The 27,941-nt window shown below is 38.1% G+C and overlaps 1 protein-coding gene across 1 annotated transcript in view; it reads left to right on the forward strand.

The window, feature by feature from the left end:
• The window catches only part of adam12b (ADAM metallopeptidase domain 12b), an 85,809-nt gene that overhangs the window by 54,369 nt on the left and 3,499 nt on the right, over nt 1-27,941 (forward strand). The window contains exons 13-22 of the mRNA XM_026229691.1: nt 11,232-11,409; nt 12,362-12,451; nt 13,047-13,242; nt 13,634-13,742; nt 14,620-14,818; nt 19,051-19,128; nt 22,057-22,165; nt 23,269-23,455; nt 24,621-24,729; nt 25,590-25,829. Coding sequence (XP_026085476.1) covers nt 11,232-11,409; nt 12,362-12,451; nt 13,047-13,242; nt 13,634-13,742; nt 14,620-14,818; nt 19,051-19,128; nt 22,057-22,165; nt 23,269-23,455; nt 24,621-24,729; nt 25,590-25,829 — 1,495 coding nt within the window. The remainder of the gene's footprint in view (nt 1-11,231; nt 11,410-12,361; nt 12,452-13,046; nt 13,243-13,633; nt 13,743-14,619; nt 14,819-19,050; nt 19,129-22,056; nt 22,166-23,268; nt 23,456-24,620; nt 24,730-25,589; nt 25,830-27,941) is intronic.

Raw genomic sequence — 27,941 nt, forward strand, 5'->3', positions numbered from 1 at the left:
GAATTCTATTTATAAACAAATTCTTAAAAAAGACTCAAAGACTTAAGCCTTAAAATGCATGCAAGACACGCATTACCTTACCTTCTAATGGTTTTGACATATTCCATGATCAGAACTGTAGAATTGTGTTCAATCTAAAGAAAGGCTTAGGTTTACAGTTTCACTCATATCACTAAAGTCAGTCACCAGTAATCATCTGTCCGCTCTCAGCTGTGGCTGGTTTGCAATCTCTCTGCTGCGGCTGTCTTATCTCATAGTGGGGATATTTTTTTTGGACTGCTGCTTGAACCCTGGATGATGGCCATAGACAGCAGAACACTATTCTCCCATTATTTGTTCATATGACGGGACAACATGCTGGGAAGATACCTCTCTGGGCTTTTTTAAAGCTACTTTAGGTGGCAAAAGTCAAGAGAGGTGTTTTGTAGTCTATTTTAGCCGTGTACAGAGGAGAGGTTGGCATCATTTTTCCTGTTTCCTTTAAAGATTCATAGCTCCAAATTCTCCAGCAGTACAATGGATGAATGCTTAAAAAGGATGTGACACTTCTGGAAAAAAAGGTGCTTTTAAAAGAGTGCTGGAGTGCAAAAGCTTGTCCCTACTTTTCAAAATAGCCACTCGCACATTGTTCATTGCAGCGTTGTTTAAAGATTTTGAGGTCACAGTTTAGATGAAGTTTGGTGTCTAATTCTGATAAGTTTATGTAGGGATGTAAATCAAAGTGTTTGTTTTGTATTGTTTTACGGGTAGTGCACATGAGTTTGTATCAGAGAATCTGTACTATTGTAGAGTCAGGAAAATGCTGGCCTATTTTTTTGTTTCCCATGGGATATTCACAGACTTCCTTAGTTTTTTTTTTTTTTTTTTTTTTTTTCAGCCCTAAAGGCCGAAACTCATGGACACATGTGGTCTCAAAGACACAAAAACAGATCAGCTATATGCAAATATACTACAAGTTCATGGATAGAATATTTTTTTTTTTTATTAAAAAAAAAAAAAAAACCACTTTCTTAATGTTTTGGTCTTGTTTGAAGGATTTTGAGAGATTTTTACTGAAGTTTAATGTACTTTTGAATTAGAACTACTTGTAAAAAAGTTCATAGATCAAGAAGGAGGAGGCGGGAACTGGCAAAATTTTAAACATCTAAACAAACTTTAATAAATAAACAAACACAAAATGAAACTAAAAGCGGCAGCCCCTCACGGACGACTGCTGTATAAAACATAATATAACAACAACATGAAAAAAAGTACAGCTCTGGTCCTCTCTCATCTTGCACTGCCGTCACTTCTCCTTTTATAAACCTCCTTCCGGAGCTCCTCCATGAGACTTGAGACCGGTGAGTGGCGCAGGTGTCACTCATTATCGTAAACTCCACTGGCCTCGCTCCGTTCCCACGGCTCTCGGCCCCCACCCAACTCATCACACTACCACTGGGACTTTTTTCAGAGAATATACACTACTGTTTAGTAATTTGGTTTAGAATGGATGTTTTTTATTAATAATTGTATTAATAATTAATATTTTATTTAGCAAGGATATACAGTATTAATGTAATAAATTTAAAGACAATTGTTCTGAAAGATTCATGTAAATGCTGTTCTTTTGAACTTTAATCAAAGGTGCCTCAACAATTTTTTTCATAGAAATATTAGGCATTATAACTTTTTTCAACATTGACAATAATAAGATATATTTTTGAGCATCAGATAAGCATATTAAATGCCGATTAAGAAAATCATTATTATCAGTTAAAAATATAATTGACACAGATGCAGATAAAAAAAAAAATACATTCTCAGTTTTCATTTTCTCCATGTGTTTTCACTGGCTAAATAAACCTTTTGTAAGTTGGCTCTTGTAAGTTGGCTCTAACAAAGCACACAATCTGGTTCTGATTTATTCAGTTCCTCAAAACCCTTTTCCTGCTGTTGCTGGATGCGTTGTGCTGTTCTCGCTCCGCAAGGATCTATTTTAAAGTTCAAACATGAGAAATTCATGATCTTGCATGTGTTGTTTTTGTCTTTTTGACAGTTGCTGGGAGCCAGAGTCCTATCCTGCAGTGTTGAACAAACAATAATACTTATAATAAACAGTCTGAGAGATTCAGAGCTGGAAACTCAACGGAATTGCAAAGAAAATAGCGAATGACAATGATTAAGAAGAACTGACAGGCAGGACAAACAGACAACACAAAGAACGATACAGAGACAAAGTTGCAAATTAAAAGAGCAGGCTAAACATCTACCATAGCATAAGCATAAACAGGAAGTTATCATCCACTGCTTAATGTTTTCACCCAAATACAATAGCCAACATTTGCGCCAAACAACAGTTTGAGGAAGAAATAAGGCACTTGTTTGAAAATGAATGGAGGAAATTGCAGTACTAAACATAGAGGCTCTAAAAATGTATTTTAATTTAAAGAGCTAATCAGACCTATTTGCTTATATCCAAGTATAAATCTGATTTAAAAAAAAACCTAAATATTCATTGTTGAGCCAAAATTCTGAACCCCACTGTACGTTTTTTTGTTTCCTCATTCAGTTAGACGGGAGCAGTACATGCAAAACTGGGAATTGCTGTTAGGGATTGAACCAAGATGAGTGCAAGGTGGACTAACTTACTCATAAAAGGCACCAAAGTACTTGCACATCATATATCTTAGCTTCAGATATGAAGCTTTCAGCAGCAGGTTAAACGTTGTGATTTCACTTTTTTAGACTCTGTATACCTCACACAATCTCTGCTTGTATCTTCACGAAGAATATTTGCCCATAAAATCAAGCATGTCAGATAGCCTTTTGGAAAGAGCACATCAGATGCTATCGCTTATTGGGTATCACTTTCACCTTTTATTGTGGTGGCCACACACGGAACCCCAGACGGCGATGTTATCCTCTAAACGTCAGGCAGCACAATAGAGCCCAACATCAAATCAGATTGCATTGCTGGAGGAGGCTGATTAAACAGACATTAATTTCCTCACGCCACACCTATTGCTGTTATCATAACAGCTCTAATAGGTCAAAGTCAGAATGGTGGCTTGAAAAAATCTAGATGCAAATGACTTTGAATTGCCACTTTTTTGGAACACTTAGAAAATATCTGGTAAAGTTACTGCTGATGATTTTGTGTGTGTGTGTGTGTGTTTGTGAGCGAGAGAGAGATATCTGGTACAGTATATATGGTTTATGGTGACACAAATGTGTATAATGACATGGGTACTACAACATAAACATGGTTTATGAGGACACTTTCTGTATTCCTCAAAACTGAAAGGCTTACAAAACATACTAAACAGTGTTTTTATGGAATTCAAATATTTTCAGTAACTTCTTGTGTGGGGTGTGTGTGCACAAAGAGCAATAATGTGTTTAAATATGATAATTTAGAAGTAGTCTATTCAGTGAAGGCTCTTTAGAAAAAGTGCCTTTAGCAACTTTTTTGTGAATTGATACGTTGCTTCTTACTTGTTTCACAACACTTTCAAAGTGAAATGCCCAGTGAGTGGCACTAAAAGTGACTTCAGTCCACAAATGAAACGGATGAAAATTCATCTGGCAACATTTTATTACTTTAATTGTCCATATTGCTTCAGAAGCTTTAGAAAAGATAATTATTTATTAATCAATAATCTGCTCCAGAATCATATTTTGTGTAAACAGGAATAAAACTACTGACATTCATTGAGGGTATGTCAACTTCATTTCAGTTGAGTTGGTTTCCAAAGTGCTTTCTTTATACACATTATCATGCATGTGTGTGTGTGTGTTATGATATCAGATGTCGTGGTTTGACTTCATGCTCTGACATCTCCCAAAGTGAAATTTGAACGTTTTGACTTTTGTTACATACTGTAGAGAGGTTCATGCTAACAATGGCCATAAGATCGCTCAGGAATCAGGAATGCTCCGTTGTTTCCAGGAATACTTGGGTAACACGCAAGCTCAGCTGAAACAATACTCATTAGGGTGTGTTTCTGTGTATGTGAAGATTAGTGATGGGAAGTCCATTTCTTTTTTGCGAACTGGTTCTTTCGGACAGTTAAAAAAAAGGGTTCACTATCGCCCCTGCCCGGGATGAAAATACACTCAAAAACATTCAAACATATAAAGTCAATAATCATAACTTAAGTCAGTTAAAACATCTTCACCATGATCTGAAAAGTTTCTTACAATTAAGTTTTGCAACACAAGCATCCAAATAACAGGTACAGTCAGTGATGTGCATGAAAAGGATGTTTTGAAGATACAGCAAAGAAATCATGATCCACTTACTATGCATAATCCATTGTGATTTATTTGTTATTAAATAAACTTAAGTTTTACCAGATTGGCCCCCTCATTCAAGTCCTCAGTTTACCTGCGCTCATAACATCAATATAGAATCAGCTGTCCAAACTAGTTTGGTTAAGACGGTGCTGTGTCACAGTCAGTCACAGTAGGCACTCATGTACTGTTTGGCAGCTTCACGCTGAATTACTCATGCACAGTATCATTAGCTCTTTGGTTCTCAAATCAGACAAAGAGTATCCAAAAGAAACAGTTATCGGTTCAGTGTACTGGTGATCTGAAAACCATTGCAACTGATTCTTGACTCTGTAATGAGATCGAGATTCGAAAACCGCAAGAGCAACACAAAAATATCGTTGTTTATTTAATACAAACTCAATTTGTGAATGTGTCATCATTAACTAAAATTTGAATACAGGTATTTCATGAATCATTCCTTGTTTCCTATTAAACATATTGTCTATTATTATGGTCCAACATCTCTGCCTAGATCATAAATACCCTTTTAGCCTAAGGAACAGATTCCTCAACTAAACCCACAAAGTCCTTAAAGACACGCAGATACATTCATCTTAAAAAAATAAATAAATACAATGAATGATTAAAATGCTTCTTTTGCTCCATCAGTTGTTTCAAAACTATAATGAATCCAAGCCAAACACATCCTCATATAATGATACAACATTCGTAAACATTCAGTTATAATTAAGTCATAAATATATTTCCAATATGTTCTATATTATTATCACTCTTTCTGATGTTCAACAAAATACTAGACTAACATGCTTTTTGTCCTCTTAAAAAATTACATAGATGCGCAGTATCATCAGCTCATCAGTTCTTTGATGAAAGAAACCATTCTCGGTTGAGTATCCTGGTGATCCGAAAACCTTTGCAACCAATTCTTGACTCAAGAATGCGAACCACTCTAGCAGTAGGCATGTGTGTTTGTTAGTACACAGTCCGCTGCACACACAGTCAGTATATCAGCTGCTCTGCTCGTACTCATCATCAGTTCTATTTTCACAACCGTGCAGTCAGTGTAGTGTTGGAGTTATTTATAACTACAGGATATTGGTTTATTTCAAGTCGGAGGGAGTTTAAAAAAGTGAATAACTTAAATAATGTGGATTAGTGCTTACTGGAGATGATAACAGTTTCAAACGATCCGTTCGCAAAATGGTCATCACTAGTGAACACCCTCATCTCATGCAAATGAGACCTCAAATGCACCTCCAGTCAAAAGATCGGGGTTTGATATAAGTTGGGTTAACTGATGTTGGGTTTTTAAAGCTAATTTCTGTGATCGTTTACAAGCCTGCTAGTCTTTTTTTAACGTGTATGATTTTAAGATGTATTTGATTTTCAGTTGACTTGTTTTTGAAGTGTAGCTCTTGTGTTTTGCCCAATGGAGTGTTGTAGCTGGCTTGCATTGGGTTTCTTCTCACTCCTGCCCTGTAATTGAAAGATCTATAAAGCACAGCAGGTGCACTGGCCTCAGATCAGAGTTGCCAACAGCATGAGAGAGATTGATTAGAGCCATTGGTTTTCTGCAAACACTCAACATCACACTGTTTAATAAATATATACAAATGTTTAAGCATACTCATTTTGGAGAGGACAGCAGGTGTGTAATTTCAGAATAATTTACACCGTAATAAGCATCTGGGTTCATTGTTGTGCTCAATAGTCTTGGAAAAGATGTGGTTTCACTTAGCGAGAATTATGAAGCAGATGCTTAATGATAGCAGTTAATGTTTCAGATGCAAGCAGATCTTTGAGTTGAAAAAAGAGGCTTTGAGAGGGTAGACTGCAGGAGTTCTCTGTGGATTTTTGTGCATCTGCTTCTTTGATTTACTGTGGTAAAGAAGTAAAGTGCAGTTCAGGCAGGAAGGATTTGTTGTTTGAATTCATAAGAAGGGCTTTAGGGGTTGCACAGATGCTGAGAACGGAGCGAATCGTTTGGCAAACATGAAAGTTGAGTAAAGAGCAGAATGATGTGAAGGTTTGAATGCACTCGCACACTCACTCTGTAAATATGTACATGTGTTTGCATGTATTTGCCTGTTATGTGCTCTCTCTTATCGCAAAACCCTCCTACTGCACTTTTTGAGAGTGGACTAGCACACAAATCATGCTCATGTGTGCCTCAAACCATCTCTGCATGTCAGGTCATACAAACCAATCTGGTTTTTGCTCCTGCCATTCTTCACCATGCCAGGTCCGCTTAACCCACTTGACCTAATGCCAACTTCTGCCAGCTTAGCCTGTACCATTCCAAGCTCTCCATCCCCAAAGTCAATCCCTCTTTAAACCAAAGTCATTTCCTCTGTCACATTACTATTCTAGACCTTTCTGCTCCAAACGGCTCATTGCACAAACTACAGCACTGCTTAAATGTAATTTTTGTATCATTAGCTTTTTCTTAGGGTGTTTAAGATACAGTATGTGTCACTTCCATTTGCAAATGTCATGACTTTTACTTCCAGACGCCCCTACTGATTGGTCTCTTTCAACTGTTATCCCTTTAAAGGTGGCATTAAAACTCATACATGCTTGATTGTGCCCCAGCTTACTGCCACGCTGCTGGCATCTGTGAGATTTGCAGAACACCAGGGGCTCAATGCAAATCAGTATTTTGGGGCTAAATTGCTTGTTTCTATTGTATTGTCACTGAGCTGACTGTGTTGAATTGCAATATCACAGGTGCCAATAGTTTTGTCTGTTTTTGTTGCTGAATTATGATGGTGTGTGTGCAGTCTTATAGGAAACAAAAGTCAAAATGTGATCTTTTTAATGTCTTGATTGTTTTTCTTAGACCAGAAGTTTTCAAACTGAGGTCCGAACCCCCAAAGGGTCTTCAGGTTGTTAACCTTAATGTGTTAAACATATGCAATTGATAACACAACATATTTTCAAAATGAGTATACTGTGACGGGGTGAAGAAGCACACGACACAAGGATCAAGGTAAGTTCCCCGAAGGGTGGATTTTATTGAGGTGGTGTAGGGAAAAATAGCCAACGTGAGGGGTTTCCGGTGCTCAGTGCTCAGCCTTCTCTTCCTCCTTTGGTGCGCAGTGCTGTGTGGGTCCGTGAGGTCTGTGTCCTTACCGGACTGTCTGGAGGGGAAACACAGAATTGTTATTCGAGTCTTTCGGAGATATCTCTCACCTCTGTGTTCGTCGACACTGCTTATAAAGCCCGCTCCTGATGGGATGCAGCTGTGACCGCTCAGCCCGTAATGAGCAGGTGCAGGTGTGTTTGCTCTGTTTCCAGGGCAACGCTGATGAGAGCTCGGGCCACGCGTCCTCCAAAGTCTCGGAGTGTATGACCACATCATCTAGGTAGGCAGTGGCGTAGGCCTGGTGGGGCTGCAGGAGGATGTCCATAAGCCGCTGGAAGGTGGCGGGAGCCCCATGCAGGCCAAAAGGTAGGACCCAGTATTGCCAGTGGCCACTAGGGGTCGAGAATGCCATCTTCGGCTTGGTCTGCCCAGTTAGGGGGACCTGCCAGTAGCCCTAGGTGAGGTCAAGAGTTGAGATATACTGGGCCCTTCCTAGGCGATCCAAGAGTTCGGCCATCCGCGGCATTGGGCAGCCGTCAAACTCCGAGACTTCATTCAGGCTGGGGAAGTCGTTGCAAAAGCGGAAGGTGCCATCGGGCTTTGGAACCATGATGATGGGGCTGGACCAAGGGCTGCGTGATAGTTTGATGGTACCTAACCTCAACATCTCCTGTACCACCTCCTCACCGGAACATGACAGGGCCGCTGCCGAATGATCACTCCGGGTGCTGTGCGGATATCGTGCTTGAGTACATGGGTCCGCCCTGGCTGGGGAGAGAACACATCGGTGAACTGACTGACCAGGTGTTGCAGCTCAGACTTTTTCATACTAAAGAGAGTCTGGGTTCTACAGGCGGTACATCATAGTTCCAAAGAAGGATGGAGGGTTGCTTCCCATTTTAGATCTGCATCAGTTGAACCGCTCAGTCATACAACTGAAGTTCAGGATGCTCACACTCAAGGAGGTTGAGTCTCAGATCCTGTCTGAGAACTGGTTTGTCACAATCGATCTAAAAGACACATACTTCCATGTATCCATCCTTTCCACAGGAATTTCCTTAGGTTTGCTTCTGGGGGCAGAGCATACCAATATCGGGTTCTTCCCTTTGGCCTTGCATTCTCACACCGCACTTTCACCAAGTATGTGAATTCAGCTCTGGCTCCATTGTGACTCCTGGGCAACTGCATACTGAACTACACTGACGATCCTCAATCAGATAAGATGGTGGTTTGACATTGAGATGTCATTCTCCCCCACTTGAGAGAGCTGGGGTTAAGACTAAATGCCAAGAAAAGTGTGCTTTCTCCATTACAGAGGACCACTTATCTAGGCGTGATGTGCGATTCGACCAGGATGCAAGCATGTATGTCACCTTCTCGGATAAAGTCGATCCTCACTGCAGTCGCAAGAGTCAGAGAAGGCTGGTCACTCACTTGCAAGTAGTTTCAGAAACTGCTGGGTCAGATGGTAGTTGCATCCAACATCTTGGCCTGCTGTACATGAGACTCCTACAGTGGTGGCTCCAGATCTATGGGTTCTCCCTGAGGGAACACCCTCTTCGCATGATCAAGGTCACGTGGCGATGACTAAGTGCCTTAGGCATGTGGAGGAAACCTTGGTTCTTTTCCCAGGACCCGTTTCTGGGAGCCCCTTGTCACAGCACAATGCTAGTGACGGACGCGTCCCTCACTGGTTGGGGTTCAGTCATGAGTGGCCACCCTGCCCACGGTCTGTGGAGTTCACATTCCTGGGCATCTCAGTATGGGAGCAAACATTCTGTCGAAGCCGGGGCCGGGGAATGGAGGCTTCACACAGAGGTGGTGAAGCAGATATGGAGAATTTTTGGCCAGGCTTGGGTGGACCTGTTTGTGACTCGAGACATCGCACTTTCCCCTCTGGTTCTCTCTGATTCATCCAGCTCCACTGGGGCTTTGAATGGGAGATTCTCATCAGGAGGGATCTCCTCTCAAAGGCGGAGGGCATGTTAATCCATCCCCACCCGGAGTTGTGGAAGTTAAGGGTGTAGCCCCTGAGGGGGCACATCTTGTAGCTTTTGGTTTCTCAACCAAGGTTGTTGAGACCATCCTCCAATCCAGAGCTCCCCAAATGAGGAAACTGTACACCTTGAAGTGGAAATGTTTTTCTTCTTGGGGAGGAGACTGCCAGCTCGACTTCATTCTTGGTAGGGTTAACCCACTCCACCCTGAATGTGTATATGTCGGCCTTTCATGCCTACCATTTCCCTCTCGGTGGCCAGTCATTGGGCAGACACCCCCTAGTTACACTGTACAAATGCTAGTTTTTTTAATTTATTTACAGGTATAAATGGAAATGCCATGCTTTTTAACCTGTTAACCTGTTTTTCATTTCTTCAGGGACAGTATTGTTTGTGTTCGTTATGGAATAACGAATCTTGGTAGTAAAAAAAAAACAATCAATGTGAATACCGTCTATATGAATAGAGTGTAATTATTGTCTTTATGGCGCATTTGTATAATTCTCTATAACTGGCCATCAGCAAATCGACACATGATACCTGTATATATGAGCAGAAATCAGTGTAAATGCGGAACTGTTACAATTTTAAGTTAGGTAGGGCACTTTCAGCTGTGAGTCCCATAATGTGGGGTTCTGGTTAACAGGTTAAAGATAACATTTTAGTTTATTTCATAGAATTAATTTATTGAAGAATCAGTTTAGCTTTCGAAAACACACAAATTCAAGGTTGTCCACTTGTTCAGTGTTTCGCATATTTATGAGTGCATAGCAAATATGCACTTTGTTCTTCAGCTTGTTTGTTGTGGTGAGTTAGTGAACCGAAGATACTGGCAACAGACCATGAATGATCTTCTACAGTACTCTCCAGTGAGCAGAGCCCAAACCCAAAATGATCTTCATTTGCTGTCCTCTCAGATATTTCACCTCATCTCCCTCCCTGCCCGAGGCTGTCATATTATTGTCTGCTACTCTGCTTCATCTGAAAGAGCTTAGTCTTTGTGTCTGTGGCCACTACAGTGACTATGGTCAGGCTGAGGTCAGGTCCAGTGCTGTTTTGTTTATAATCATAAATCGGTAGCGATGAATGAACATCAATGGTACTGGGTTTACATCTATCTTACACATCTCTGTAACAGCTAATGCAGCCATATGCATATAATTTGCATTTTATGCTGCACTCAGGCTCTCAACGACAATGACAGTTGATCAACAATTTCAACATTCACGTCACTCTTAAATGATGCTGTGCACACCAAAAACGGTTATTTAACTCCTGGAACGCAATTTTTTTATGGTGGACACCTCGAAACGTGATTGAGTGGGTTTTGTCAAGAAAACCTGGCAACCCTAGCTGGAGGAAGCACTGGTGGTCCCAGAGGGAGTGCTGTCATGGAACGTCAAAATTGATTGGCTGATGATTTTTTATAGGGCAAGCAAATAAGGCCCTGCTGTCCCTGACGAACCACCACTGATTGTATCCCTTCACTTTAAAATGGATTTGGCCAGACATTTATTTGCTTATAAAGCTTTTTACTGGTTAAAATTACTGCTGAAAAGAGCCCTTACATCAGGATGATTTTCTGGTCCAGGCTGGTTTATGTTGGTTTGGTGCTGGTGAACCAGTATGGTCATGCCGAACAAAACAAAGCAAAACAAAGTTGGTAAAGCTAATAGACTAATAGCTTATAGCATGATTTTTCAGATGAGAGTTGCTGACTTTAAATGTTGAATCAAATTAAATTGAAGAAATTTAATTAAATAAATAAATAAATAAAACAAAATTAGCAATAAAATAGATATTTTTAATTTAAATAATGTAAAAAACACTAAATAAAATATGTTCAATTTTCTCTTTTCTTACTCTGTAAATAGGTACCCATTCCCCACTGTGTTCAGTACGTGTAGTAAGAAGGATCTGGTGGCTAGTCTGGAGAAAGGAGTGGGCATGTGTTTATACAATATGCCTGAAGTCAAATTGCTCTACGGAGGACAGAAATGTGGCAACGGATACATTGAGGAAGGAGAGGAGTGTGACTGCGGAGAGACGGAGGTATGAAGGACTCACACACAACAATGATCTTTGTTCATCACCATAAAGCTGCTCCTCTAGCTGTGAGGATTAGCAGGTCTTTGGTGATGTTTGGAATTTGATTTTGTCAGTTTAATATTCACAGCCAAGCCTGGCTGTCACTCTGACTTCGTCCTCAAAACCCATTCCTGATTTGACACATTCAGAAACAACACAGCCTCACATCTGGGCACACCTGTTAAATAGCTAATTATTTTATTGCAAGTCTGAGACATTAAAATGTTTCTTATACATTTTGCCCAAGCTTTCTTTCTTTTTTTCTTTTCTTTTTTTATTTTAAAATTCCTTCCATCTTTCTCTTGGATGTTATAAGTTACACTGAGTAAATACATCTGTAATCCATTTTCATTTCAGGCTGCAAAGCAACAAAATGTGATTATTTTAAAGGGGTGCGATTCTTTTCTATACCCACTGTAGTTTTTATTTTTCTATTTTAAATTATTTTCTTTTTTTGTTTGTTAGTTTTTCTTGTTCTGCTTATTTAGATTTTTTGTTGTTTTGGTTTATGTTTGCTTTTCTACTTTGCTTGATTGTTTTGCTTGTTTTTTTTTTTCTTGGTTTGTTTTGTGATTACTTTGTTTTGCTTGTTTGTTAAATTTTTGTCCTTTGTTTTCTTTGCTTGTTTTTTGTTCTTTTTGACTTGTCTGTTTGTTTTTTGTATTTTCTTTAGTTGATTTTTGTTTGCTTCTCTTCTCTCTTTTTTTTGCTTTGCTTGTTTTTTATGTGTTTGTTTTTTGTTTACTTTGCTTGTTTTGTTTGCTTTTGGTCTATCAAGTCTTTGAATGACATACATTTTTATCTTCTCTCTGATTCTTAAAATTAATCAATCTTTTTGATACTTCAAAACTTCAGTAGTTAAATGAAGTGTGCTGTGATTGACTTGACTTTTCCACATGTTCCATGTGTTCTTTAGGAGTGTCTAAACCCCTGCTGTAATGCTAAAACCTGCACTCTTAAGGGAGATGCTGTATGTGCCCATGGTCAGTGCTGTGAAGACTGCCAGGTATTTTTGTAAATCTGTCCCATCCCTCTTTCCTCCTCATTCATTCTTTCGCTGTGTGTAAAATAAAGGTGTGGAAATCACATTCTCCTTGCCCCATTAATAAGTGCAACATGAACCGACATTTGTGCTCTAAGTTCCCTTTCAGGCCTCCAGACACATAAATCAGAGCACTCAGCTTGCTTACTTACTGAGGAAAGAAGCCAGACACAGGCCCTTTGGAACAGACCACAGACTTTACAACAGACTACAACAAGCTTTCAACATAGTGCTTCATTAAATGAAAATTCCAACTAAAATAATTTAATCTGGGCACTTTTCGGACGTTTCTTAGTGCAACTTAAAGGAATCGTTTTTGGAGAACTTTTCCATGAATATTAGTAGAAACAACTGTACAGTAGAAACAAATGTACAAATGGTTATTGTTTTCAATAGCCTTTGTAGTTCATGCAAAGCTTGTCTCTGCATGACTTTGAATTTATCCCATAGCCTGCATCGGAGTTGAGTATATACTGTATTTCTCTTTGCTTTATTTTGAAAGAATTCCCTTTTAGGTGACACTGCACGTTTTAAGTTAGCTCTATGTTTGTCTGTGCAGTTAAAACCAGCTGGGACTCCTTGTAGAGAGCCCAGTAACTCCTGTGACTTACCTGAGTTTTGCACCGGAACAAACCCCCATTGCCCTGCCAATGTTTACCTGCACGATGGACACGCGTGCCACAATATGGATGGTTACTGTTACAACGGCATCTGTCAGACTCATGAGCAGCAGTGCATCACTCTGTGGGGACCAGGTTGGTATGCTGATAGCTGCAGGGTTCCTGGGCTTATTATGTTGGCCAAAAATGTATCGTAGGGTTCTGCAGATATACATTTTATTAATCGTTATTTTTTTTACACTGTAATTCTATGTGTAACCATTGTAGAGCCAGTTATTCTGTTCAATCCTGAATGCATTCATACGACGAGCTCAAGCAATATGAAAACTCACACTGTTTGCTGTTATTTATTCCATATGTCTGTTCATAGTCCCTTACAAAAGGATTCAGGCCACAGTCTGACATATGATATCCCTTAATCTGTTTTTGATTTATATACAAGCTAAAACAAAATGGAAGGATTGTACAGTTTCATTTTTCCATCTCTGACACATGGGCATATGCTGTTTTATTTAAATTTTTCCAGGAGCGAAACCTGCCCCGGGAATCTGTTTTGAAAGAGTAAACTCTGCAGGTGATCCCTATGGAAATTGTGGAAAAGACTCCAAAGGTTCCTTTGCTAAATGTCAAGCAAGGTACAGGCAGGACATGATACTACAGAACTTTGCACTTGAATCTTTTACTTAAAGTACAATTACATCCATTGTCAAATTTGCTTTAATTTTACATTTTATTTTATTATTTATATTTTTATTTTATTTTGTTTTCTTCGTATGCTTTGCTTTTTGTTTTGTTCTTGTTTTTGTTTTGTTTGCTTGATTTGTTTTGTTTTGCTTCATTTCATTGTTTTATTTTGCTTTGCTAATTTCTTTCATTTACCTTTGCTTTGCCTTAAGTTTAGTTTGTTTTCCTCTATTTTTTATATCATTTTCCTCTGTTCTGTTTGTTAAACTTCTTTGCACCCTTTTAACTTTTATCCTACTTAATTTTGTAGCACTTTGGCAAATACTAATTCTTAGATTTTATAGTGCCAATACAGCATGCATAATAAAAAAAATTTGAACCAGTGACTAACACAAAAATACACATTTTCATGACATTCTCAAAAACAATAAAATATTAAAATAAAGAATAATTGTGAGACAAAGAATAGTATCTATGAAGGTTTTCCTGATTCATTCCTGTCACATGCTGTCTAATTATTATGGGATGGCCCACCATACATGTTGTAATGAATGTAATTTTATTCATTCCTTTATAGCCCTGACATTATTATTCAGTGACAGAGGCAGCCCCATGATTTTGCATGTAATCTCTTGTCACTATTAATTACACTCTCTGCACCTCACACATGAGTGAGGGGGTGTGAAAGGTGAGATTACTTCAAGACAACACAATCTCCTCTCTGTTTTTCAGTTGTTTTATCACCTTATCCCATTTATTAAGTGTAAAAACATTTAGCACTATTCTTGCATGCTCACTCCTTGTATTTTGTCTGTGTGATTTAAACAGGGATGCTAGGTGTGGGAAAATTCAGTGCCAAGGAGGTGCCTACAGTCCAGTGATCGGAACCAATGCAGTGTCAATAGACACCACCATACATCCGCAGGAGGGTGGGAATATTCGGTGCCGTGGAACACACGTGTACCTTGGTGATGATATGCCTGATCCAGGACTGGTATTGGCAGGCACAAAGTGTGCTGAGGGAATGGTATGAGAATAAATCATCACATGATGTATCTGCTTGAGATTATTTGTGTGATCAAGAAGTTATGCTAGTGCTTTATCAGCCAGTTTGAGATGATATTTGGCCATTTTTATTGCATTCCATTGACCATTTTGTGTTTGTTTTGCTGATTAACCTCCCAAACACATCAGTTTCAATATGCATATATTATATTATATTATGTTATATTAGTCAAGATCACCAGCTGGAATGTCTTTGATAACCACCAGAGGGCACTCCATCCCATACCTCTGTCACTCAGGCTTGGACTTCATTTCCCATAAACCATTGCCCGGACTCATCTTGACTGATTGTTTTCACCTGTTGCTCATTATCTCTGCCTATATAAGCCTGGGCCCGTATTCATAAAGAATCCTAATGCAAAAAGTAGCTCCTAGTGACAAAAATCTAAGAAAATTCTTAGAAATGTGGGCGTTTACTCTTAAAATTAAAGAAAAAATCCTAGTAAAGAAAAAAGTAATCCAGAAAGCATCTTAACCCTTAAAAGAGGTCTTAAGGTCAAATTTGTTAGGAGCACAGACGAGGACTTTTAAGATGCTTAAGAGTTTCTTTAGCAGAGGAGAAAATGGCAGAAAGATGAAGAGGCAGAAGAAATGTGTTGCAGACAATGGATGACAGTGAGTTAATAAGACGGTATAGATCATATATTAAATTATAAATTATTATATAAATTAAAGTAATCACTACATTATGATATTTGGCAACTGGGAAAATGCAACAATGCAATAGTGATTATTTGTTTCTGTCACAACCTTCTGTAAGCAGAGTGATCACACAATTACAGCACTTTCAGAACATCTTATTGTGTCACAGTTCATTTGGTTTCCACTGGACATTCCCACCTTACAGGCTCAAAAAACTGCATTTATGAATATAGCAGGCTTGTGCACACAGGCAGGGGGAATGAACCGTTAATAGTTTGTGCTATACGCTCCCATGTCTGCTCCTTGTCCCTTGCTGTGACACCGGACCCGAATTTTCCTTTAAGAATGGCCTTGTGTTCATCCACTAACTGGTCTAACAGTAAACACTGTTCCTCTGTCCAGTTTGGCTTTCTTACCCTTTTTGGTTTTGATTCCATATTTGATACATTAAAACCAACATTCAAACCACCACTTAAATAGGACCGCAATCACTGTAAATGGAAAGAGTGGAACAATTTTTATCATTCTAAGCCGATCAAATACCTTTATAGGAAATTAAAAGCATGGTAAATAAAAAAATGATTTATATACACACATATAATGTGTGTGTGTGTGTGTGTGAGAGAGAGAACGGTCAAATAGGAAAAAAGTACATATGTAAGTTCAAAGTGAGAATTAGAATAGACCCTATGCTTAAAATCACTCTTTTTTTTTTTTTTTTGGACAACCAGCCAATCACAGTCTTCAAAAGATTGTGTCATACATAGCAACAGGGTCAACCCCGCCTCCTCACTAAGATAAAAGTTTTTGTCTTTTCCTTACTCAGAGTTGCTCTCAGATCGATCCCGAATCGCTCTTAAGCTAAGACTCCTACGTAAAAGTTTTTAAGCTCAATTAAGAGTTTTCTAAGAGGATTCTTAGAATCTTTATGAATACGGGCCCTGGTGTTTTCATTCACTTTATGCAAAGTCTTGTATGTGTCATTACTGCAGTTCTAAGCCTTGTATCCTGGTTCTCCCGTATTTTGGTTCCTGGTCTTGTTATTCTGACTGGTTTCTAGATTACTCTGTTTGCCTGAGCCCCTTACTCTGTCACTGTTTTAGATTGCCTATGTGCAAGTGACCTTTGCCTGCCTTTGGATAACATTTGTGGATTGTCCCTTCAATAAACCAGTGTGAGCCAGGGCTTAAAACAGGCCGGGTGGGGCTAATAGCCTCAGGCCAGTAGCACCGAGGCCAGAATAGCACAGCGTTTCCACAGTCAAGCCTGAAGCTCCGCTGCGCATCACTAAAACACCCCCTTTACACACCTCTCAGGAACAATGTCATGCAACCTCATCATTTCACCAACAAAGAGAAGTTATCAGAAAACTAAGAAATAAGTCTTGAGATGAGACTTATGACAGATAAAATGTGTTACTAAATAAATTCACGATTGTGATAAAGAATAAGAAGCTGACGTCTGATTTCTCCAAGTGGTTGGATTTATGTTTACTATCGTAATCTTAATGTTTAGCGTGCATAGTCTTTTGCATCGCTTATACATTTTTTTGCCTTGTTTAGTGATTATCAGACCAAGTTATTTCAAACCTTTACTGATGACTGAAAGTGAGTTTTGCTCAACTTATTTTAAAAAGTCTTTAATGCGGGTGTAGGCTGTTAACTTTCTGAAATGATCTGCGGCACTGACGCTCTCAAGACGTGGAGAAACTCTGCCTTTGTTCATAACCTCTCCTCTAGCCCCAGCTGGCCAGCCAGTGGAAACGCGGCTAATGAGTCCGCTGCAGAGCCCTCTCCATTCCATTGCTCCAGCATATGAGTCCGCTCCAGAGCCTGCTCCAGTCCACGAGTCAATGCAAGTCCCAGAGCTCAGTCCTGTTTTGGCGCCAGCCAGTGAGTTCCCTGTCTGTACTTTCTCAACCATAGAGGTCACCCTTGATCTCCCTGCCTGTCCTGTCATGGCCAAAGAGGCTGTCCATGAATCCCTTGTCTACCCTGTCACAGCCAAAGATGCCGTCTCTGAACTGTCTGCCTGTCTTCTTACAGCCGCAGTCCTGCCTGACTTCCTTGGTTGTCTCATCAGCCTCATCCGCTCCAATTTAGTGGTCATCTCGTTCAAAAAAAAGCAAACACGTTCGTTGATTGATTCCGGCATTGAACCCAGGTCGGGGACCTAGTAACATTGCCGGGTTCGACCCGGGATGAGCGCTGTGTGAACAAAAGCCAGATCTAATGCCGTGTCGAAGTGATGATGTGCGTCATTGCGCAACTCTTTTACCAGCTGTTTTGAAGGAAGATCAATGTTCGCGACGAAAAAATATGTGCAAACTATAATGAAGCAAAGATCACTTAGTTCCTCACTTTCCGCGCTGATGCCGAGATCGTTAGCTTGCTTCAGTGAAAGTACACGGTGCCTAACGTTTTCGACTCGTACATTACACGTCACGCCCTGATGTCACATGTCATTACGGGTTCTTTACGGGTTGTGTGTGAAAGCACACACATATCCCAGGTAATCACTGGCAGTGCGAAAGTGCAAAATCTAGCGACGCGGGAACAATTTCCGGAACACTTTACCCGTGTATTTCCCGAAATGGCAGCGTAAAAGGGGCTCTGGACTTAAGTCTTTTCTTGTTTAGGGAATCTGGAAGCCACTCCTTTGGAGGGGGGTATGTCCTGATCACCAGCTAGAGTGCCTTTGATAACCACCAGAGGGCACTCCAACCCATACCTCTGCCACTTAGTCTTGGACTTCATTTCCCATAACCCATTGCCTGCACTGGACTTATCATGACTGATTGTTTTCGCCTGTTGCTCATTATCTCTGCCTATATAAGCCTGGTGTTTTCAGTCACTTTTTGCAAAGTCTTGTATGTGTCATTACTGCAGTTCTAAGCCTTGTATCTTGGTTCTCCCGTATTTTGGTTCCTGGTCTTGTTATTCTGCCTGGTTTCTAGATTACTCTCTTTCAATAAACTACTTCATTTGGATTCTCTAACTTCGTGAATCATCATTTAAAATGACTCCATTAATTAAACAGGCTTTCATAATTATTTTTCTTATTATTATTTTGTAAATAATTTTATTCTAAATTCAAAATGTTAGCTATAGTAAAGTAATTGTGATTTATTTTATTATTTTGATAGCCCTATTTTTTAACAGTATATTTATTTTATTTATTTTTTTAAGTAAATATGTAATTTTCTTACAGAATGTGCATTTACATGTGTTTACAGTGGTCTTTGGCCCAAAAAAGTAATGTAATATAATGTAAACTACATGGGTTAGGGTTAGTACTTAGTTATACACAGTTAATGAAATTAGTTAGAGCGTAGTATGAATATACAGAACTGGACTGTACAATTGGTACCTCATTTTCTATTAAAATATTATACCAGCTATTGGCATTATATTGGCCACCCTGGCACTAAAAAAAAAAAAAAAACATTTCGGTCAACCAGTAGTTAAGGCCATTAACAAAAAATGTTTCCTAGCAGTTGATACCTATTTTTCTTAACCTGTAGTTCTCTCTGTCTCTCTTTCTTCATAACAGATCTGTTTGAACAGGCAGTGTCAGAATGTCAGTGTCTTTGGAGTGCACAAGTGCTCCAGGAAGTGTAATGGAAGAGGGGTAAGGTTGCTTCATCTCTGTCAGTCGAAATTTCCTCAGATCTGCTGGAAAAAGGTTTTTTTTTTATTTATCTTGTTAATTTTTCTGACATTGGTTATCAGGCATTAGGCTCAGATTTGAGTCAGGAATGTTAATAGTAAGTCAGCACAAATTATTGCCCTCTACTGAAAATCTTGCCTTTTACAGAAATGTCCATTTCATTACATTATACTGTAGCTATCTGCCAAGGGGACAGCATGTGACCATAATAGCACTTAGCTAACTGGGTACAAACACTGTAACTTCACTTGAACTAGATTACTTCTACGAATGAAATAGCATTTAAAAGCACAGATATGACACGGATTCTGTACTAAATTAGATCACAGCATAATCTGTGTCATTCATGGTCTTTCATGGAAGCTTGATACATTTGAAGGTCTAGTTCAACCAAAATGAAATCTGTCATCATTTACTCATCCTGCTGTTTTTTTCTGGAATGACCCATATGACTTTTCTTTATCCGGGGAACACAGAAGAAGGAACGAAGCAGAATGTCTGAGCTTCTCTTTCCTTTATTGAAAGTGAATGGTGACCACAGCTGGAAAGCAAGATAAGTAAGATTTTCTGGGCAAGATTCTTGTAAATAACTGCTCCTCACAACAAAGCTATGGCTTCAGAAGTCTTGCAATACATAGTTTCTATGATGCTTTTTGGAGCTTGACAGCTCTTGAACAACATTCACTTCCATTGGATAGAATATAGCAGCTCAGATGTCCTTCAAAACTTCACCTTTTGAGTTTTAAGGAAGAAAGTCATAAAGAGTTTTTTTTATTTTAATTTTTTTTATTTTAATTTTTTTTTTTTACTAAATCGTGCCCCGGTTCACCTCAGTGACACACACTGTAAATTCCAGCATGCTGGTTGACTTGATGCTTGTCTCAGTTGTTGAAGTACTTCACAATCAATCTCTGTCACTCAAGTAAGGTAATAGGAGTGAATTCATCCATATAATATAATATTGAATTCATCCGTGTACCAAATTTGTTATTTATAATCTTTTGGCTCATATGCACATGCACTTTTTTGCCAGAGGAGCGCTAAAATGCAATAGCTAAACATTGTGGCCATGAATACCCCTATGTTGTTTTTTGCATTTGCACCCACTGTCAGCTCTGGAGGACGAGCGTATAATGTTTTATTCATTTTATCTTGTAATACACTTCCTAAATTGGAATTCTTAGTTTTGTCTGTAGGCTGTGCAATTGCATCCGTTTTTTTCTCCAAGGTCTATTTCCTTATTGGAACTGTGCTGCAAGATGAATTGATCATTGTTAATAAAGATGTTGGAATATCTGTCAACATCCTGGGATCCTGGATCCTCTGACTACTTAAGAACAATAGAAGACCAATAAATACCAAGACGAATAATAGTTTGTTTACTTAATTTTCAATTTGTTCAAATGGTGTATGCCTGTCTCTTTTTCTGAACACAAAAGGAGATAAATAAAAATGCCCCATGCTGGCTTGTCCATATAATGGCACTGTATGGCAATCAGCATCAGGCTTTTAAAAAAGTTGCAAAAATATCACAGAATGATCCCATGTGACACATGCCATGTATAGCAAGTGTTTGTGGGTATACGATAGGGTTTAGTGGGAAACAAAGCAAAATTTTACATAGTATTTAATAAATGTCCAGATCTTGGCCATTGGTCTCTGTGCATGTCTGCATGTTCGTGAGACTCTAGCACAGTAGTTCAATCTGATTCATCTGGGAAAAGCATACAAGTTGTGAGAAAGCAAGAGTCATAACAACGCAACATGAAACAATGCCTTGAAATTCCTAGAAAAGTATGTGTGCACTTTCCTCGCTGAGTTGAGCTCCAGTTGTCATGATAGTCAAAATGACAGGTGACAGATGAACGTGACTACTTGCGAAGAGGCACAACAGATATATTTATCTCAGAGAAGAAAGTACATGGATTGTAGTTCATTTATCACTTTTTATTTTCATTTTTTTACAACTTGTGCGCTTTTCCTGGATGAGTTAGAGTAAACTGCTGCACTCATAGTAGTTCAGTAATAGTCCTGCACAGAGACCAACAGTCAAGTCAGGATATTTTTTAAATAATGTGTTAAATTTCAGTTTGTTTCTCACCAAACCCTATTGTATACCCTGAACACTGATACTTTTGCATCTTTTTTAAAAACTTGATCCTGATCATCATACACTGCCATTATGCTTTTTTAAATCACTTTTTGTGGTCTGAAAAAGAAAGAAGGACATACGGCATCAGAAAAGTGGTGAGTAAATGATGAGTTATTTTTCATTTTTGGGTAAACAATCCCTTTAAGCCCTACACCGAAAATAGACCCCCTAAGATTTTGATTAATACTAGACCACTAAGTCTATTGATTTCTAGTCTTGAGAGCTCTCAAGAAGGCCGCAAAATCAAGACTTACACACTCTAATACATACTCGTGAATTCCTGAAATGTAAGAGTCGGCCTGCTGAGAGGGTTTTTTACACATGTTGAAACAATCACAGGATCCATGAAAGTTGGATGAGCAAGTCAGAAGTTTGAGAGTCTGATAAATTCCCTGGTGCTTTTATTGGCTGGAAAGACGTAGAAGGCAGACATCTAAAAATTCAGACCGCGATTTAAACATCAAGTGACATCAATCAACTTATGCAGCGACCCCTGACACATACCCTGATGTAAAAATGTCATGCATTTTTGTGCAGATGGAAAAATGTTGTCCTTGAATGCAACATTGAACATAACATCCATGATCTGAATGCTCATGAGGAGATTTCATACCATTATCCCCCAGAATTCCTTAAGCATTGAACAGCAGGATGTTGTTGATAATGTCCAGCAAGAAATTTGATCAGGTGGTGTTGAGCTGCATGTGGCATTGATGCCAGATGCTTTATGCTTACAGGAATGCAACAACAAGAAGAACTGCCACTGTAAAGCCCACTGGGCACCTCCTTACTGTGATAGGGCAGGATTTGGCGGCAGCGTCGACAGTGGGCCAATGAGACAAGCCGGTACAGTAATAACTAACTGCACTTTTAATTTACCTGCTAGAGCAGTATGCAATATGATAACACAGCATGACTTAACATGCTTTAACCCACACTTACTGCTGTACTAATGTGCTTCTTTCCCATGTCCAGTCTAAGGTCCGAAATATACTCTTACACATTTACACGCAAACACATTTTTTTTTTTTACTTTATTGATTTCAGAATAAAATTAACTTTAAATTAAACTAACTTTAAATTAAACTAAATGTATCTATCTATCTGTGTGTGTGTGTGTGTGTGTGTCTGTCTGTCTTTTATCATTCTATGGTTCTATCATTCTAAGAAATTTCACAAGTAACTCTACAAAAAGAAAATAAACAAGATGAACGTATTGTTAACCTTTATTTACAGTATGTAGTTAGTTACTCCAGAAAAAAAAACTCTATACAAAGAAATTAAGCAAAATGAAGAAAACGTCCTTCCTTACTGTAGTTACAAATAAGTTTTAAATATACAAATTTATTACATTTATGCATTTTGCAGATGCTTTTATCCAAAGCGATTTGAGTAAAAAAGCAATACTTATACACAATGGCAGATTTTTAGACAATTATTATTATAAACTTTGTTTTTATGTATTTATCAAACAAACAAACATTAATGGAAGAAAAAGTTTTAAAAAAAGTTGAAGTTTATACAAATACCTGACTATTGAGAATGGATACATACATTGCATTATGACATATTTCAGAATGCAATGATGCATACATTACATTTTGCATGCCTAGAAGCATTTCTGTTTGTAACCACTTTCTCTGTGACAGCTGCACTGCAGGTAGAACAGTGCAGCTTGAAAGTGCAATGTACTTACAAAACCCATTAAACGATTTTCCAGTGGAAAAGCATAACAGCATTGACAGGACACGTCATTGATTTACTGGTGGAAACCTGAAGCACTGCGCTTAGATGTCACTCAGCAGACATTCAAGAACTTTGAGACCGCTTGTAATATCAGTGCAGGTGGAGACACAGAGGGATGTTGATCGATTCTTTTTCTCTCTAACCTGACTCTGACTTCTTGTGTTTTCCCTTTCTGTGCCACTCTGTGCCGTGCTGTACAACAGATGTGCGAGTGTGTGTATTAATGTGCGTGCTGTCATATGTGACAAAAGCTGACAGTAGCACTGTGGCCGTGGGTGTGCTGGTCACCCTTCTTTGCTTGCTGTCTGTGGGACTGATTGTGTGCCTGAAGAGGAAATCACTGGTTCAAATGCTCTGCATCAATAAGAAGAGTGCCATTCAAAAGCTCAGGTACTGTCAACCAATGCAGCAATGTTTTCCAAAATGTGTTTGATCATGGATTCCTGCTGGTTTGCACCCAGGAACACCAAGAGCCCGAGAGTTTTACTGAAGCCTAATAGAATCAAGTTTCAAGTTCAGTATACATTCATATCGACAGGAATTTGGGAGATAAAGGCACAACAAATAATTTTTATTTGATTTGAAAAAAAATAATAATAATTCATGGTCAGAGTAACACACAATGGAAGCAAACTGGGCCAGCATTCCTGAGGGTTTAAAAGTCTAAATGTGAAGCTTGTATTTTTGTTAAAATGTTTGAATTATTCTCTAAAACCCTGTCTATTTAAGCTTTAAAGCTGTATAAATCACCCTTTTTGAGGTGAGAATAGTTGGGTGAAGTTCTGTTTTACTTCTGTAATTCCTCTTTTCAACAGTTTGGGGCTGGGAAGATTTGTTAACCAAAGTCTCTAATACTCACAACATTTATTTGATAAAAAAAAAAAAAAACTTAATATAACTGTAATATTCAAAAAAAAAAAAAAACCATTTAAAATAACAACATAATTTGCCTTTGTGAATTTTCAAATTTAAATTATTTCTGTGATAGCAAAGCTGAATTTTCATCAGCCATTACCCTAGAAATCAGTGTTATATGATCCTTTAGAAATCATTATAACATGCTGATTTGCAGTTCAAGAAACATTTTGTAACATCATCAATGTTGAAAACAGTTGTTCTTAGAATCTCAGGATTCTTTAAAGACTAGAAAGTTCAGAAGAACAGCATTTATTTGAAATAATAAATTATATATATAATATATATATATATATATATATATATATATATATATATATATATATATATATATATATATATACCCCAAATATTCTATTCTGTCAGACCATGGTTATTATTTTAAATGGTGTGTATTTTAATATTTACTGCCTGGACTTTGTATACTTAGATTGTACATGTCTTACTATGAACATTATTTTTTACTCTTTAAAAATAATAATGAGCAAGTAAAAATGTTTGTGGTAAGCAACAGATGCCACAGATGCTGCAATAGAGCTTAATAAAAAGTAGTATATAAAAGTGAACACCCCCACTGTAGTAATCAAATTCACCATATTTAGACCTAAAACGTTTTGAGAACTGTTTCTTAATTCTACAGATCAGTAGGACAAAAACGAGCACACAGCCCCCCACAGACACAGTTAGTCTTCAGGGTCTCGCCTCAGCACAAGCCCACCTCTTTACCTTTGCACTCCTGCTGTGACAAGGTATGATACTATGCTCATCATCACAGACTCAAGCACACAACATGATAAAATTGTCCAACTATTTTGAAGAATATTTTAAATAATCTTATTTATATATGCCAAATATAGTATATTATTTAATATATTAAATATTTTATGATTTTAATATTTCTTATCCAGAATTAGTTGCTTATTTTCAGTATGGTACAAGTTCCTTACAATTGCATTTGTGAAAACATTTGTAAAAATAATCATATTAAACTGAATCAGAGCAGACAGTCTGTGACCAAATAGCAGATTTTATTATGTATCGTATCACTTTGTGAAGAATTCCATAATTCCATAATTCATTACCTCAGTGTCTGTCCTGCCAGGCGAGGAGCAGATGAGGTTAGCTCACTTGCAGAATTACTTTGGCTGTCCAAGCCAATTTACCCCTTGCTTTCTGTGATTTATTCTCCAGTATCAACCCTCAAAGAATATTAATGAAGTCCAGGTCTTCATCTAAAACCTCAAACATTCATTTTGAAGCATTTCAGTTTTAATTCAGTGTAATGTACTTGAGTAGCATAACAATCAAATCCTAATTGTTTGTTAGAGCTGGAAGCATCTGTATGCTCAATGGGGGAGGTCAGGCTTTAATGTGATTGGACAGTCGCCATTGTGTTGGAATTGTAAAGCATTGATCGATTGCTTCATCTGGGTATTTTTAGCCTGTGTGCCATGCCACAACCTGGAATGCTATTGAATTGTGAAGCAGTGTATGCAGAGAAAAGTTTAGATTGATTCCTCAAAAGGTCTTAAAGGTTAGCAGTAGTGAGCAGTAGAGCGTGTATTGAATTCTTCTGTCTTTATTCTCAAGAGCTGTCTGTTTTCCACAGATGTCTCATCCCAGTTCAGAGCCTCTCCTTTCTCCACATAACTTCTATAGTTTGCATCGGCTGCCTGAACGTCCCCCTCGCTGTCAGCCCGTCCACATCAGCCACCCCATGCCCATCACAGGTCTGCAGCCTCTGCTCTCAGTCCCGCCTCACAGGACTCTAGTGTCCCACACACACTCACCAGGCAGAGCGGCAGTGTTTTACACCCTCCCTCACCAGCTGCCCTGCACTAACATCCAGGTAAGTGCTGTCAGCCTCAGACTGTCACCGTGTACCAGATATCCAAACCTGCAAAAACCCATTCTCTGAATTTGGCCTAATCACATAGTAGTACATGAATAAAGTAGCTCCTAAACTTAAATTCCAAAAATCACAGCTGTTCTCATTTTAATTTGCTTAATGGCGATTACATGGCCACATACATGGGTTGATTCAATCAGTTGTATTTGTGTGCCCCACTCCAACAAGTGATGTAGAGTTTGATCAAATCTAAACAGAAGTGAACAGAAGTGTTCATAGAAGATCCGTTCAAACCTTATTTATACCAGGTGGAACCGGTAAATGTATCTCAGCTATAAACTTGGTATCAAATAACCAAAAATGTACTTTAATACCCTGGAAATGGGTATTAAAAATTCTTTACTTTTTTTAAAATAATAAATGTAGTAAAATACACTAAAAAGAAAATAATTAATTAGCTGTGCTGAAAATGTTTTCTTTGAATTATGAATTTAATATACTATGTAATTAATATAACATTTTAAATGCTTATGTTTTTATGTGTGTGTGTATGTGTGTGTGTGTGTGTGTGTGTGTGTGTGTGTGTGTGTGTGATAATTTAAGATGGATATCCATTTTGAGATTTTTATATAATGCTAATATTTAATTGTTGATAATAAGAATCCATTAATTAAATATCTACATACAATCAATGAGATATATCAGATATAAATGGGTCAACTTGAAAGAAATATATAATGTAGAATCAATGCATTATTATGTAGCTCCAGATTAGAACACAGTGCAAGTATGAATATTATTAAATACAAAATTACAGTCACATTATGAATTAGCATTGTCAGCCTGTAATCACAAAATTTTTTGCAGAAGGCTTGTGGGTTAGGAGGTTTATACCATGAGGACCCGTTTACCCAGAAAAAACAACAACACAACAATAGCACAGTTGAATGCAAAATGAATTGTAAATGAGCTAGATTGATGTCTTTGACAGCTGGGCTCACGCCAAGCGTCTTTTTTAGTCTTTTCTCATTCACGACTCTGCATTCTAAAAACTGTAGCACTCAAAGTTAGAGTAAGCTAAAACCCCTCTTGAGACATTGCTTTTTTTCCATTCCACTGCTCGTTTTTTAATGCAAAAACTCGTTCTGTGTGGACAGATGCAGGAACCAAGTGGAGGGAGATAAGGAGACATTAGCAAAGACGTTACACTTTCCATTTCTGCACATACCACATAAATGTTTTATATGAAGTTTCCAGTTGAAGATAAAATGAAGACAAAAAGTATTCGAGTGGGTTAGGCAGAGCGGGTGGCGGAGTGAAAGTGATACGGCAAGAATGAGATTGGACGGGTGCTTGAGAGCTTTCCTGTGCGATGGGATGAGAGATGTCCATGTGTGAAGGTATGTGGTTTAGACAATCAGTGCTGCTTGGGGACAATGGCAGGATATGCTATAAGACCGCATGAAGCATCTGTTGCTTTGTATCTCAGCTCGACTTCATGACACTGCAGTGAACTAACAGGGTTAGATCCATAGAAAAAAAGTCTTACTTTGAGGAGACATTTCTAAGGGTAAGATTGGTATTTTTATGATAACACATTATATTCTAAAATAAAAAAACAAATAAAGAAGTATACTACAGTAGATAGTAGAATAGTAGAAATTTTGACCCACACACAAATCTATAATTTATTTATTATTAAATAAAAAGTTAATTTAGAACCTGTTCAAGTAATGAATCAGTTGAAGTATACCTAGTTAAATACAAACATTTATTTATATATATATATATATATATATATATATATATATATATATATATATATATATATACGGCAATACATTATACTCAAATAAATGGTCAAGTATTTTCACATATTTTGAAACTATACATATTAGCATGAGACTTGCATTGATAAAATCATCTACTAACCTTGTCTGTGCAGTTATATTCATCATAACTGCTTGTAATGACCATATTATAAAGCTAAATGTCACATGGTGCAAGGATACCAGAAAGGGATGTGACAACTTGTAAAATACTGAGCTCAACACACAAGGATTTACATCAGTAAACAGCTAACAAGAGACCGCTTTTAAAAATACAGTATAA

This window comes from Carassius auratus, chromosome 42 (genome assembly GCF_003368295.1).
Source record: "Carassius auratus strain Wakin chromosome 42, ASM336829v1, whole genome shotgun sequence".
Classification (NCBI taxonomy): Eukaryota; Metazoa; Chordata; class Actinopteri; order Cypriniformes; family Cyprinidae; genus Carassius; species Carassius auratus.